This window comes from Ranitomeya variabilis, chromosome 4, assembly GCF_051348905.1.
Source record: "Ranitomeya variabilis isolate aRanVar5 chromosome 4, aRanVar5.hap1, whole genome shotgun sequence".
NCBI classification, from domain to species: domain Eukaryota; kingdom Metazoa; phylum Chordata; class Amphibia; order Anura; family Dendrobatidae; genus Ranitomeya; species Ranitomeya variabilis.
This window is the reverse complement of record NC_135235.1, coordinates 103,392,687-103,409,107: the sequence shown is the minus strand read 5'-3', so window position 1 is coordinate 103,409,107 and position 16,421 is coordinate 103,392,687. Positions and strand designations below refer to the sequence as shown.

At 44.3% G+C, this 16,421-nt stretch overlaps 1 protein-coding gene across 2 annotated transcripts in view; it reads left to right on the top strand.

The window, feature by feature from the left end:
• Window positions 1-16,421, top strand: part of RUFY2 (RUN and FYVE domain containing 2) — a 106,601-nt gene that overhangs the window by 87,979 nt on the left and 2,201 nt on the right. Inside the window, exon 14 of one of the 2 annotated variants that reach the window (XM_077259018.1) lies at window positions 5,053-5,149. The exons of the other annotated variant lie outside the window; for it this stretch is intronic. Coding sequence (XP_077115133.1) covers window positions 5,053-5,125 — 73 coding nt within the window. The 3' untranslated portion in view covers window positions 5,126-5,149. Of the gene's footprint in view, window positions 1-5,052; window positions 5,150-16,421 lie in introns of those variants that run through there. 2 annotated transcript variants of the gene reach the window in all.

Here is a 16,421-nt window from a genome sequence, read left to right as displayed (position 1 = left end):
AATGGAGTCCCCCGAACATTTCCTTCTGTACCGCCTGGGCTGTCTTCTCCTCCTCGACCTCGATGGTTCTCCTTACTGCCGTGAGGAGTTCCTCTATATCCCCCCGAGAAGTAATATCTCTCGTGTTGGGAGACCTCTGGGTCTAGGAATAATTCACCCTCCTCCAGAGATTCGATTGGTATTGACGCTTCCTCCTGAGAGTCATCGTTCCCTTCTTCTTCTATATCAGGCTTCCTCCTTTTCGCTTCTGGAGAGGCACTAGGAGAGGGTGTGGGCTGGGAAAAAGCGGCCAGGGAGGTTTTAATCTCTTGTTGAATTAGGCCCTTAATTTCTTCCATCAAAGATGGTTGCTCTTCCCTGATGACTATTTCTGTGCACTCCTTGCATAATGTTTTCTTATACGAGGAGGCCAATTTCTTTGCACAGACTGCACATCTTCGTGAAGTCTTGGACTTGCTTCCTGATGCAGGTTCCTTGTCCCCCTAAATAAAGGGGAGAAGGAATCATGAGATTCTATCCTGCATCAGGGAATAGACACACAGTACCAGAGTACTTACTGGGACTGGGGTGGTGCTGGGGTCTGCAGATGTAGAGCGAGCAGAAGCGGAAATTTCCATGTTGCTTTACCACACAGTGGTCCTACCTTGGATGTCTTCCTCTCCAGGGCCCTTATGTAGGCGACCGGACAGTAGCACCTGTCCTCTGATTAGAGGACCTCCTCTCTCCTCTGTCCAGGTGTGTGTGGGGGAGCCTCCGACACCAACCACGTTGAAATCTAGCCATGCGTTCCAGCGTGGAACTCAAAAAATGCCTCTCTGTGAGCTGAAGCCGGCCGGCGGGCTTTTGAAAAGTTAAATTCTTCTGTGCCCAATCCCCCCCTGAAGAAATCCAGTGCTCCCAAATGCCCCTCTCTTCTGAGCCTGAATCGCAGTTAGCATCCACTTTTGGCATTTCTGTAGCTATGAGAGACCACTAAATTTATGGGGCCCAGGTCTCCTTTTCACTCAGCAACATCCACGGCTGCTTGTTTCTTGAAAGCACCCATGGAGTCAAAATAGTCACTGCACCTGTAGATAAATGTCTAAACTGGGGTCATTTGGGGATGGGTGGAGTTGGTTCTGCTCTTTTTGCACTTAGGGGCTCAGTATATGAAATCTGCAAACTATTGTACACTGATTTCTTGTCCAAGTGTCAAATAGCACTCTGTTCCTCCAGAGTCTTGCTGTGTGTGGAAGCCGTACTGTACAGCGACAAATGGGGGTATTGCCACATTCAGCAGAACGTGAGACAAATTTTAGTGCCATTTTTACACATGTAAAAATAAAATTTGGAGCCAAAACAATTGTTGTAAAAAGCCGAATTACTTACCGGTAATGCTTTTTTAATGAGTCCATGACAGTACCCACTAGAGAGAGGGAATCCACTCATAGGAACAGGTAAACCTACAGAAATAAAAGGGGGCGGCCCACCTCTCCTCCTCAGTTGGATTTCAGAGTACCAGAGGAACCGCCCCAGTATTAGGCACATGCAATATAAAGTTATACATTCAGGAATCCTAATTTACTATTTAATTATCCATAATTTTTTACGTGTACTATTTACAACTAACTTAGGGAGGGAAGTGAGTGGGTGCTGTCGTGGACTCATTAAAAGAGCATTACCGGTAAGTAATCCAGCTTTTTACCCCTCGCCACGACAGTACCCACTAGAGACTTCTAGAGATCCATCACCTGGGAAGGACCACCGTGCTGAGTACGGCTCTGCCAAAGGCTAAGTCAGAAGAAGATGAAAGATCGAGTCTGTAGTGATTATAGAAAGTAGACGGAGTCGACCATGTAGCAGCCTTACATATAGATTCAATTGGAATGTCTGCTCTCAGCCCAGGAAGATGCCATGGCTCGAGCTGAATGCGCTCTTATACCCTCCGGAGGATTTTCATTTTTTTGCGGAGTATGCCAGGTAAATCGCATCCCTGATCCAACAAGATAAGGTGCCCCTCGTGACTCCGTACCCTTTTTTGCGGCCCTGAAAGGATATAAACAGAGCCCTGCACCGTCTCCAATCCCTAGATCTATCTATGTACTTCTTGACTGCTCTTTTCACGTCTAGGGTATGACATTTTTCTTCTTCTGGAGTGGCGGGATCACAAAAGGAGGGAAGAAAGATCTCTTGAGATCTATGAAATTTTGTTGCAACCTTAGGGAGATACCAGGGATCTGGTTTTAGTGTTAAACTATCCTGGAATGTTAATAAAAAAAGGTGGGTTTATGGATAGCACCTGGATATCACTAACCCTTCTGGCCGATGTCAGTGCCACTAAAAGGGTTGTCTTTAAAGATAAATATTTTAGTGGAACAGAGTCTAATGGTTCAAAAGGGGGCCCTGTTAGGGCATCCAGGAATAGGTTCAAGTCCCAGGAAGGAACACGAGATATATGGACTGGATTCATGCGTTCACATGCCTTGATGAACCTTGATGAACAGTTATACTGTAAAGAACCCCTAGAGCAGATACCTGGACTTTTAATGTATTAATAGACAGTTCAAAATCTTTACCTCTTTGCAGGAATTCTAAAATAGGTGTTATCGAAATATACCTAGAGCAGGTGTCCGTATAGAAATCTAAGAATTTTCGCCATATCTTAGTGTAAATTTTTGTTGTGGAATGTTTCCTACTCTGTAGGACACACTTAGGTAGGAGAAAAAAGGATCATCCCCGCGCTGCCGCAAGAAGAATTCCAAAAATTGTAGAGGTTTCAACGTGGTTTATTCTATGCGTTTCAGGGTTCAGGTGACCCCTTCATCAGGACATACCACAAATATTGTCGACAATATTTGTGGTATGTCCTGATGAAGGGGTCACCTGAACCCTGAAACGCGTAGAATAAACCACGTTGAAACCTCTACAATTTTTGGAATTCTTCTTGCGGCAGCGCGGGGATGATCCTTTTTTCTCCTACCTAAGTGTGTATTTCAATCAGGTCCTGCACTGACCTGTGGATCTGCAGCAGCCGCCATTAATATATGTCCTTCCTTCAATCTCACCAGGTGAGTAGTTCTCTTGGTGGGCAACTTTGTGTAACATTTGATAAGACCCTATTTGCGCTTTTGTGTCTCCCTCTTTTCTCCTACTCTGTAGGAGCGTATTAACTAGTCCTTCCGAGAAACCTCTTGATCTTAATAACTGCCTCTCAAGTTCCAAGCCGTCAAGTGGAGACTCTTGATGGATGGAAAAATGGGCCTTGAGAGAACAGATTGGGAACTTAAGGGAGGACCCATGGGTCTGATATTGACATGGCTGCAGCCAGGAGGGCCATGGCCTTTTGGGTCAGAATGGTGCGATTAGGATTATTCTCATCCTCTCTTCCCTGATTTTCCTGATGACCAGTGGCAACAGTATTATTGGCGGGAAGGCATACGCTAGTTTGAAATGCCATGGAGCTTGAAGGGCACCACTATTTTTGGATGATCTGTTACATTCAAGGAGGCGAATCTCTGTACCTGCTTGTTGTTTCTCCTGGCGAAGAGGTCTATTTGAGGAAGATCCCACATGTCCACGATCTTCCTGAATATTTGGTGGTTCAGACACCATTCTCCTTGCCTCAACGTATGGCGGTTTAGGAAATCGGCTTTTAAATTGTCCTTGCCCTTGATATGAAAAGCAGAAAGGGATAGCAAATGACTTTCGGCTAAATCGAAAATTCTTTCTGAGGAAGACATTAGACTTTCTGATCTGGTTCCGCCTTGTCTGTTCACATAGGCGACTCCGGTGGTGTTGTCCCACATGACTCTTATGTGTTTTCCTTGAAGCTGTATGAGAAAGTGGTACAGTGCATAACTAACCGCATTTCACTCCTTTAAGTTTGATGACTTGTAATTCTCTTATATTCCACTGACCCTGTGTGACATTATTTTTCATATGGGCACCCCATCCCGTAGGGCTAGCGTCAGTAGTGATTATACAGGAAGGTTTCACCACCCAAGGAACACCTCTAGATAGATGGGTTTTGTCTAACCACCAAACCAGAGAAGATAAGACTTCTGCGGATAGTTATTATTCCTCCAAGATAACCCCGCAAACATTTCTCCAGCTTCCGGGTATGATATTGGGCCTATTGGATCACCGGGATACAGGAGGAAAGGGGAAGCTAGCAGAGACATAGTCTCCCTTAGAGACATCCGTGGTCTGTCCATTGGCGCTTTAATTTTTTCTTTTATGAGTAATATTTTTACCTCTGGAAGTAGGCATCTCTCTCGTTTTAACTATTCTCTAAATCCAGGCACTTGCTGTTACTGCCTCCCATTCTTGCAAAAAAAATTTCAGTCTGCCTCCTACTGGAGGATCAGGGTTATCGGTATCCGCCACCCTTCTGGAAGGAGGATCCTTTAAAGGGACTCTGTCACCTGAATTTGGAGGGAACAATTTTCAGTCATATGGGCGGGGTTTTCGGGTGTTTGATTCACCCTTTCCTTACCCGCTGGCTGCATTCTGGCTGCAATATTGGATTGAAGTTCATTCTCTGTCCTCCATAGTACACGCCTGCGTAAGGCAAGATTGCCTTGTGCAGGCATGTACTATGGAGGACAGAGAATGAACTTCAATCCAATATTGCAGCCAGCATGCAGCCAGCGGGTAAGGAAAGGGTGAATCAAACACCCGAAAACCCCGCCCATACAGTCATGGCCAAAAGTATTCACACCCCTGCAATTCTGTCAGATAATACTCAGTTTCTTCCTGAAAATGATTGCAAACACAAATTCTTTGGTATTATTATCTTCATTTAATTTGTCTTAAATGAAAAAACACAAAAAGAATTTGTTCTAAAGCCAAATTGGATATAATTCCACACCAAACATAAAAAAGGGGGTGGACAAAAGTATTGGCACTGTTCGATAAATCATGTGATGCTTCTCTAATTTGTGTAAGTAACAGCACCTGTAACTTACCTGTGGCACCTAACAGGTGTTGGCAATAATTAAATCACACTTGCAGCCAGTTAACACGGATTAAAATTGACTCAACCTCTGTCCTGTGTCCTTGTGTGTACCACAGTGAGCATGGAGAAAAGAAAGAAGACCAAAGAACTGTCTTAGGACTTGAGAAACCAAATTGTGAGGAAGCATGAGCAATCTCAAGGCTACAAGTCCATCTACAAACACCTGAATGTTCCTGTGTCTACCGTGCGCAGTGTCAAGAAGTTTAAAGCCCATGGCACTGTGGCTAACCTCCCTAGATGTGGACGGAAAAGAAAAATTGGCATGAGATTTCAACGCAAGATTGTGCGGATGTTGGATAAAGAACCTTGACTAACATCCAAACAAGTTCAAGCTGCCCTGCAGTCCGAGGGTACAACAGTGTCAACCCGTACTATCTGTCGGCGTCTGAATGAAAAGGGACTGTATGGTAGGAGACCCAGGAAGACCTCACTTCTTACCCCGAGACATAAAAAAGCCAGGCTGGAGTTTGCCAAAACTTATCTGAAAAAGCCTAAAATGTTTTGGAAGAATGTTCTCTGGTCAGATGAGACAAAAGTAGAGCTTTTTGGGCAAAGGCATCAACATAGAGTTTACAGGAGAAAAAAAGAGGCATTCAAAGAAAAGAACACCGTCCCTACAGTCTAACATGGTGGAGGTTCCCTGATGTTTTGGGGTTGCTTTGCTGCCTCTGGCACTGGACTGCTTGACCGTGTGCCTGGCATTATGAAGTCTGAAGACTACCAACAAATTTTGCAGCATAATGTAGGGCCCAGTGTGAGAAAGCTGGGTCTCCCTCAGAGGTCATGGGTCTTCCAGCAGGACAATGACCCAAAACACACTTCAAAAAGCACTAGAAAATGGTTTGAGAGAAAGCACTGGAGACTTCTAAGGTGGCCAGCAATGAATCCAGACCTGAATCCCATAGAACACCTGTGAGAGATCTAAAAATGGCAGTTTAGAGAAGGCACCCTTCAAATATCAGGGACCTGGAGCAGTTTGCCAAAGAAGAATGCTCTAAAATTCCAGCAGAGCATTGTAAGAAACTCATTGATGGTTACCGGAAGCGGTTGGTCACAGTTATTTTGACTAAAGGTTGTGCAACCAAGTATTAGGCTGAGGGTGCCAATACTTTTGTCTGGCCCATTTTTGGAGTTTTGTGTGAAATGATCAATGTTTTGCTTCATTCTCTTTTGTGGTTTTTCATTTAAGACAAATTAAATGAAGATAATACCACCAAAGAATTTGTGTTTGCAATCATTCCCTTGTAAACCAACGGCCCTGTCTTTCCGATGACCCTCTTTTATTAAATGGTCATCTCCTAAATGTTCTCCTATAGAATGGGAGAGATGGATTAGGGAAAACCTTTTTACTTTCCTTTGCTTTGGTGAGAATCTCATCTAGAACACTTCCAATGAGGAACTTACCCTGACACCGGATAGCGCAGAGTTTTGACTTGGACTGCTTGTCCCCTTTCCAGCTTTTAAGCCATAGGGCATGTTTTGCGTTATTAATCAGGCCAGCTGACCTAGCTGCCAGGCGTAAAGAGTCAGCCGAAGCATCCGCCATAAATGCTACTGCCCCTCTGATTAAAGGAATGGCAGATAGCAACTTGTCTCTGGACACCTTCTGCTGAACTTGCTGCTCCAGCCGATCGATCCATACCAGCATGGACCTAGCCGTACATGTACTGGCTATGGCGGATTTAAAAATTCCTGTAGCGGCTTCCCACAACCTTTTTAGTGAAGATTCCGCTTTGCGATCAAGTGGGTCCGAAAACATGCCCACATCTTCCATGGGTAGAGGTGACTTTCTGGAAGTGGAGGCTACGGCTGTGTCTACTTTAGACCATTTCAGTAGTTCCTCGTCACTAAACGGATACTTCCTTTTAGAGTCTGAGGGAAGGAAGCCCGGCTGATTTTGTTTATCTCATTCCCTTTTGATTAGGGCTTTTATGGCTGGGATTACAGGGAAGGCCCTCCTTTTCCTTTCTGCCAGTCCTGCAAACATTATTTCTTGTGTTTGAGCCTCCTTAGTATCTGTGCATCCTATAGTGTTCCTAACCGATCTAACTAGGGTGTCAATACTATCTATAGGGAAACACGAGCGTCCTATGTCTGATGAAAGAGGTGATGAAGATAACGGCGAGGAATCTTTAATGTCACTGTCAGATTCCGAACTTAGGATGGGGGACCTTTCCTTCCTCTTACCGCTGTGCCCTTGGGGTATACTGGTCTGGCTCAGGGCCTGCAGCTGTTCCCTTATTGTGCGGATGTCTACTGATGACACCGCAGCCTCCTCCCGCATTGTTTTATTAATGCAATCCTGACAATCTCTTAGGGTAGGAGTCAGGGAGGGGTACATCGGGCAACATTCTTGTTTTGATTTCTGTCTCCTCTTGGTCTGAAAGAAGAGGTATATAGCAAGAGAAGTCAGCCTAATAGGTAAGGCTATGTGCATGTTTCGGATTTGCTGCAGGTCCACAGCAGTTTTCCATGAGTTTGCAGTACCATGTAAACCTATGGAAAACAGAAACCGCTGTGTCCATGCTGCGGAAACGCAGCGGTTTACATTCCGCAGCATGTTAATTCTTTGTGCAGATTCCGCAGCGGTTTACACCTGCTCCATAATAGGAATCCGCAGGTGTAAAACCGCAGGTGGAATCCGCACAAAATCTGTGGTAAATCACAGTGCCTTTTACCTGCGGATTTCTCAAATCTGCTGCGGAAAAATCTGCAGACCTCAAAAATATGTGTCCATATAGCCTAAGAGTCCCATACACTCACCCAGTGAAGCTATACAATACTGTTTCTGGAGGACAAGGTACAGTCCGAGTCCTGGGTGCCTCTGCCGCCTCACCCTTCAAACTCCTGTCCGCAGAACCTCTGCTGGAGCATCTGGATCCAGCACACTGCGCCTGAGAGTCCACCTCTGGTGGGTGCACATCATGTGGGGATGACATCTTAGCACACCGGTGCTCTAATCTTTCTGCCTTTTTAAATTTGATGCGGTTTCCGCTGGCTGCACCGCCTCTTCCCGGAAGTACTCCTTCACTTCTCGGGTAGGAGCGTTTCCCGGCATACAGAGCGGCCTTGCATCATCCCTCGGCCGCCCCGCTGATACCAGCTTCCATACAGAAGCGGAGCGGCTGAAGTTCGGACCCCCATCGGATACTCCCTGCGATGTCGTGTATCGGAGAGGCCTCACCTGGACCCCGACCACCTGCCGCCTGTCAATGTGATACAGACCGGCCCTCCCTGGACCTGGTAGTCACGGATAGCTGCGAGCCGAGGAGGGAAGCCGAGACAGAGCTCCCCCGACTCTGCTTCTGGACTGCAGCACCTGCCGTTTTCACAGATACCGCACAGGCGGTGTGCATTGGCCCAGGTATTATCTTTTCCATAGGTGTTCATCCTTCGGTTCCTATAAGAACAGAAAAACAACTGAGGAGAGGTCCCCCTTTTATTTCTGTAAGTTTCCTGTTCCAATGGGAGGATCACCTCTCTCTAGTGGGTGCTGTCGTGGTGAGGGGTAAAAATGTAATAATTTCTTCACTGCCCAATCGTATAAAATTCTGTGCCACACCCATGATGTCAATATGATCACTGCACCCCTTGATGAATACAGAGATCTAGTTTGTAAAATTACCGTAGGTCACTATTTTTGTGACATCAGGGGCTCTGCCAATGTGACATGGCACCCTCAAACCATTCCAGCAAAATGTGCACTACAATATGGTGCTTCTTCCCTTCCAAGCTTTACATTGTGACTCAAAAGTAGTTTTCTAACACGAGATATTGGTGTACTCAGGAGAAAATGGACCACAAAGTTACGCAATTTCTCCTATTATTCCTTTGGAAAATTGAAAACTTAGGGCCAAAGCAGCATTTTCGTAAAGAAAAAAAAAAGTTGTAATTTATCATTGACTCCGCCTAATGTTTTACAAATCTGTGAATTACTAGAGGGTGAAAAATGCTCACTACTCCACTAGATGAATTCTTCAAGCGGTGTAGTTTCCAAAATGGGATCACTTGTGGTGAGTTTATACCATTTAGGCCCATCAGGGGCTCTGCAAAAACTGCATGGCACCCGCTATCTATTCAAGCCAATTTTGCACTCCAAAGGTCAAATGGCACTCTTCCCGTTCTGAGCCCTGCTGTGCACGCAAACCGTAGTTATCCCACCACCCAACATAGAGTATTTGTGTACTAGGGAGAAATTTTATAACAAATTATACAGTTCATTTTCGCCTGTTACTCCAGTAAAAAATGTAAAATTTGGGGCTAAAGCTACATTTTTCTTCCACATCGCTTTAATTCCTATAGCACCTATAAGGTTAATAAACTTCTTGAATGTGTAAGCACTTTGAGAGGTGCAATTTTTTAAATGGTCTCACTTTTGGGTATTTTCTGTAATGTAGGCCCCTGAAAGTCACTTCAAATGTGGTCCCTAAGAAACAGTTTTGTAAATTTTGTTAAAAAAAAATAAATAAAAATTGCTGAGACTTAAATGTCCTAACAAAAAATAAATTCTAAACTGAAAAATGATGCAGATATAAAGTAGACATAGGGGGAAGTTATTTATAAATAGTTTCTATAGCATGACCGAAGTATTAACGTAAAAATTTAGAGTTTGAAGGTTACAAATTCAGTCACAAATAAACAAAAAAATTCTACCTAAATTTACCACGAAAAGTTCAATGTGTCACGATAAAAAAAAAAATCTCAGAATAACTTGGATACATTGAAGTGTTTCAGAGTTATTACCTTAAAGTAAGGGTACCGTCTCACAAAACGATTTACCAACGATCACGACCAGCGATACGACCTGGCCGTGATCGTTGGTAAGTCGTTGTGTGATCGCTGGGGAGCTGTCACACAGACAGCTCTCCAGCGACCAACAATGCCGAGGTCCCCGGGTAACCAGGGTAAACATCGGGTTACTAAGTGTGTCACACACACACACCGATCCAACGATGACAGCGGGAGATCCAGCGACGAAAAATGATAATTACTTACGGGTAATTTGATTTTCCAGATCCATGACAGCACCGGTACATGAGAAATGGTCCCGCCCCCAAGAACAGGAAACCTGCATAGGAGATAAAAGATGGGGGCGGCACCTCTCTCCTCAGTTTGTTTACAGAGAATGTAAGGTAACCGCTATGTTAGTTTTAGGCATATATACATTATTTTAAACTCTAAGACTATTTATCTATTGTTTATGTTAAGTGGTTATTACCCCATCTTTTGTTTGTGGTTTTTTTTTTTAAGATTTTTTTTTTTTTTTTGTGAATCACACACCATCACCAAGATAGGGCGGGAACTAGAGCGGTGCTGTCATGGATCTGGAAAATCAAATTACCCGTAAGTAATTATCATTTTTTCCCTTCCCCATGACAGCACCGGTACATGAGAGGAAGAAATAGAAAGAACCTCTAGGGTGGGACAACGGCAGATAGTACTTTTCTACCAAAGGCAAGATCTGATAGCCCCAGATTTAATCTATAATGGCGGAAGAAAGTAGAGGGTGAAGACCATACTGCTGCATTACAGATTTGCTCTATCGATGCATTTGCCCTCTCTGCCCAAGATGTGGAAATAGCCCTCGTAGAGTGGGCCGTAACACCAGGTGGAGGGACCTGCCCCGAAGAGGAATAGGAAAGTGATATAGCCATACGGAGCCATCGTGCAATGGTTGATTTTGTGGCCTTTTTTCCCGTTTGCCCCCTGAAAGGAGACAAAAAGGGCTGAAGACTGTCGCCATGGTTTTGTCACTTCTATATATTGAAGTAGCTGACGTCCAAGCAATGGAAGGTTTCTTCTCCCTGGGATTTTGGATTGGCACAAAATGAGGGCAAGACTATCTCCTGATCCCTGTGGAATTTTGAGTTGACCTTAGGTAAGTAGGCCGGATCAGATTTTATAATTACCCTGTCCTCTAGGAATGTAGTGTAAGGAGGGTCTATAGATATAGCCTGAAGCTCACTAATGCGTCTGGCTGAGGTAAGGGCAATGAGGAGAACCGTTTTTAAAGTTAGCGCTTTTTCCGATATGGAGGAAAGAGGCTCAAAGGGAGAGGAGGTCAAGGCATTTAAAACTAAATTTAACCCCTTCACCCCCAAGGGTGGTTTGCACGTTAATGACCGGGCCAATTTTTGTAATTCTGACTACTGTCTCTTTATGAGGTTATAACTCTGGAACGCTTCAACGGATCTTGGCGATTCTGACATTGTTTTCTCGTGACATGTTGTACTTCATGATAGTGGTAAAATTTCTTCGATATAACTTGCGTTTATTTGTGAAAAAAAACGAATATTTGGCGAAAATTTTGAAAATTTCGCAATTTTCCAACTTTGAATTTTTATGGCCTTAAATCACAGACATATGTCACGCAAAATACTTAATAAGTAACATTTCCCACATGTCTACTTTACATCAGCACAATTTTGGAACCAACATTTTTTTGTGACGGAGTTATAAGGGTTAAAAGTTGACCAGCAATTTCTCATTTTTACAACACCATTTTTTTTTTAGGGACCAGATCTCATTTGAAGTCATTTTGAGGGGTCTATATGATTGGTGTCACACTTGGGTATTTTCTTTCTAAAAACTGCACCCCTCAAGGTACTCAAAACCACTTTCAAGAAGTTTATTAACCCTTCAGGTATTTCACAGGAATTTTTGGAATGTTTAAATAAAAATGAACATTTAACTTTTTTCACACAAAATTTATTTCAGTTCCAATTTGTTTTATTTTACCAAGGGTAACAGGAGAAAATAGACCGCAAAATTTGTTGTACAATTTGTCCTGAGTACACCGATACCCCATATGTGGGGTCAAACCACTGTTTGGGCGCATGGCAGAGCTCGGAAGGAAAGGAGCGCCATTTGACTTTTCAATGCAAAATTGACTGGAATTGAGATGGGACGCCATGTTGCATTTGGAGAGCCCCTGATGTGCCTAAACATTGAAACCCCCCACAAGTGACACCATTTTGGAAAGTAGACCCCCTAAGGAACTTATCTAGATGTGTGGTGAGCACTTTGACCTAACAAGTGCTTCACAGAAGTTTATAATGCAGAGCCGTAAAAATAAAAAATAATATTTTTTCACAAAAATGATCTTTTCGCCCCCAATTTTTTATTTTCCCAAGGGTAAGAGAAGAAATTGGACCCCTAAAATTGTTGTGCAATTTGTCCTGAGTACGCTGATACCCCATATGTGGGTGTAAACCATTGTTTGGGCGCAGGGCAGAGCTCGGAAGGGAAGGAGCGCTATTTTACTTTTCAATGCAAAATTGACTGGAATTAAGATGGGATGCCATGTTGCGTTTGGAGAGCCCCTGATGTGCCTAAACATTAAAAACCCCCACAAGTGACACCATTTTGGAAAGTAGACCCCCTAAGGAACTTATCTAGATGTGTTTTGAGAGCTTTGAACCCCCAAGTGTTTCACTACAGTTCATAACGCAGAGCCGTGAAAATAATAATTATTTTTTTTTTCACAAAAATGATTTTTTAGCCCCCAGTTTTGTATTTTCACAAGGGTATCAGGATAAATTGGACCCCAAAAGTTGTTGTCCAATTTGTCCTGAGTACGCTGATACCCCATATGTGGGGGGGGAACCACTGTTTGGGCGCATGACAGAGCTCGGAAGGGAAGGAGCGCCATTTGGAATGCAGACTTAAATGGATTGGTCTGCAGGCGTCACGTTGCATTTGCAGAGCCCCTGATGTACCCAAACAGTACAAACCCCCCACAAGTGACCCCATATCGGAAACTAGACCCCCCAAGGAACTTATCTAGATGTGTTGTGAGAACTTTGAACCCCCAAGTGTCTCACTACAGTTTACAACGCAGAGCCGTGAAAATAAAAAAATCTTTTTTTTCCCACAAAACTTATTTTTTGGCCCCCAGTTTTGTATTTTCCCAAGGGTAGCAGGAGAAATTGGACCCCAACAGATGATGTCCAATTTGTCCTGAGTACGCTGATACCCCATATGTTGGGGTAAACCCCTGTTTGGGCACACGGGAGAGCTCTGAAGGGAAGGAGCACTGTTTTCCTTTTTCAACGCAGAATTGGCTGGAATTCAGATCGGATGCCATGTCCAGTTTGGAGAGCCCCTGATGTGCCTAAACAATGGAAACCCCCCAATTATAACTGAAACCCTAATCCAAACACACCCCTTACCCTAATCCCAACAGTAACCCTAACCACTCCTCTAACCCAGACACACCCAACCCTATTCCCAACCGTAAATGTAATCCAAACCCTAACCCTATCTTTAGCCCCAACCCTAACTGTAGCCCCAACCCTAACCCTAGCCCCAACCCTAGCTCTAGTCCTAACTCTAACCCTAATGGGAAAATGGAAATAAATACCTTTTTTTTTATTTTTCCCTAACTAAGGGGGTGATGAAGGGGGGTTTGATTTACTTTTATAGCGGGTTATTTAGCGGATTTTTATGATTGGCAGCCGTCACACACTGAAAGACGCTTTTCATTGCAAAAAATATTTTTTTGCGTTACCACATTTTGAGAGCTGTAATTTTTCCATATTTGAGTCCACAGAGTCATGTGAGATCTTGTTTTTTGCGGGACGAGTTGACGGTTTTTATTGGTAACATTTTCGGGCACGTGACATTTTTTGATCGCTTTTTATTCCGATTTTTGTGAGGCAGAGTGATCAAAAACCAGCTATTCATGAATTTCTTTTGGGGGAGGCGTTTATACCGTTCTGCGTTTGGTAAAATTGATAAAGCAGTTTTATTCTTCGGGTCAGTACGATTACAGCGATCTCATTTATATCATTTTTTTATGTTTTGGCGCTTTTATACGATAAAAACTATTTTATAGAAAAAATAATTATTTTGGTATCGCTTTATTCTCAGGACTATAACTTTATTTTTTTGCTGATGATGCTGTATGGCGGCTCGTTTTTTGCGGGACAAGATGACGTTTTCAGCGGTACCATGGTTATTTATATCAGTCTTTTTGATCGCGTTATTCCACTTTTTGTTCGGTGGTATGATAAAGCGTTTTTTTTTTACTCGTTTTTTTTCTTACGGTGTTTACTGAAGGGGTTAACTAGTGGGGCAGTTTTATAGGTTGGGTCGTTACGGACGCGGCGATACTAAATGTGTACTTTTATTGTTTTTTTTATTTTATTTAGCTAAAGAAATGTATTTATGGGAATAATATTTTTTTTTTCTTTATTTAGGATATTTTTTTTTTTTTACACACGTGGGGAATTTTTTTAAAACTTTTTTACTTTGTCCCAGGGGGGGGACATTACAGATCATTGATCTGACAGTGTGCACAGCACTCTGTCAGATCGACGATCTGCTGTGCAGGGCTGCAGGCTTACCAGCGCCTGCTCTGAGCAGGCACTCGGTAAGCCACCTCCCTCCCTGCAGGACCCGGATGCCGCGGCCATCTTGGATCCGGGACCTGCGGCGAGGAGGGAGGTAGGAGACCCTCGGAGCAACGCGATCACATCTCAGGGGTCTCAGGGAAGCCCGCAGGGAGCCCCCTCCCTGCGCGAGGCTTCCCTATACCGCCGGTACACCGCGATCATGTTTGATCGCGGTGTGCCGGGGGTTAATGTGCCGGGGGCGGTCCGTGACCGCTCCTAGCACATAGTGCCGGATGTCAGCTACAATATGCAGCCGACACCCGGCCGCGCTCCCCCCGTGAGCGCCGCTGATCGGTGACGACGAACTATCCCGTCGGTGGTCATACGGGCCCACCCCACCTCGACGGGATAGTACGTCAGATGTCAGAAAGGGGTTAAATCCCAGGGAGCGACTTTTGGACGAGGTTTGAATGGACTAGATGTAAAGGAGGCCCGAATGAACCTACACACCCAGGGGTGATCAGCCAATTTTTGGTCAAACAAGGCGCTAAGCGCCGAGACTTGCACTTTTAGAGTGCTGGTAGATAATCCCCTCTCCAGCCCCTTTTGGAGAAATTCCAGGATTTCTGATATAGGGACTTTCTGAACGGTATCAGTTATCCCTCGGCCTGAGAATTCTAAAAATTTTCCCCATACCTTTTGGTATTTATCAGCTGTGACTTTCTTTCTACTGGACAGTAGAGTAGTAACTAACGGATCCGAGAACCCCTTTGCTAGCAGAAGTCCCCTCTCAAGTTCCAAGCAGTGAGGTGTAGGCTGTGAACCTGAGGATGTGTCACTGGACCCTGGTGCAGAAGGTTTGGAACCTCTGGAAGTATCCACGGGTCCGAGATGGACATACGTCTGAGCCAAGTGAACCAAGCTCTCTTTGGCCAGAAGGGTGCGATTAAGATTATGCGCGATTTCTCTTCTCGGATCTTCTTCAGGACTGTAGGGATTAATGGGATTGGGGGAAACGCATAGGCTAGTTGGAATCTCCATTGGTGCAGTAACGCATCTACTCCTTCCGGGTTCTCTTTCGGGTTTAGAGTGTAGAATCTTTCTACTTTTCGATTCTGCCTTGTGGAAAAAAGATCCACTTGAAGAAGCCCCCAGATGGCACAGATTTCTTCAAATATTTTTTGATTTAGCGACCACTCGCCTTGGTGCAGGACGTGACGACTCAGAAAATCTGCGACAAAGTTGTCCGCCCCCTTTAAGTGTGTACTTGTAAGAGATATAAGGTGGTTTTCGGCCCAAAGAAATAGTCTTAGTGCTTCTTCCATTAGGGGACTTGATCTGGTTCCTCCCAGTCGATTTATATATGATACCGTTGTGCTGTTGTCGGACAATACTACCAGATGTTTTCCTTTGAGATCCTCTTCTGTTTGAAGAATCGCATGCCTTACTGCTGTTAATTCTTTCAGGTTTGAGGAGGCTAATTGCATCTGTGGATCCCAAAGACCCTGTAGGATCCGACCTGATAGGTGTGCTCCCCAACCTAACGGGCTCGCATCCGTGGTCAGTACTACCGGATTCTGGATTGACCATGGGACCCCTTTTAGATTTCCGGAATCTAGCCACCAGCTTAGAGAGTCCCGAACATGTTGTGACAATACGATTTTTCGATTGAGGTTGTAAGGCATTTTTGTTTGTTCTGACAGTATCTGCCACTGTAGGTCCCTCGAATGAAGTTGTGCCCATTGGACTGCCGGAATTGTTGCAGTTAGCATACCTAGGAGGGACATGGCTTCCCTCATCGAGACATATTGGGCCGCCTGTATTTGTCTTTCTCGTTGTTTTATGGCCTCGACTTTTCTGTCTGGAAGGCTACAGACTTGTCTGATTGAATTTAATTGAATCCCCAGGAACTCCTGTATCTGGACCGGAATCAATCTTGATTTTTTTAAGTTTATTATCCACCCTAGTTTGGTTAGCAGCTCTCGTACTGTCGTAACTGCTTTTATGCAATCTTCTTGATTGTCGGCTATAAGGAGGAAATCGTCTAAATAGGGCACTAGTAGAATGTTTTCTCTCCTTACGAAGGATGC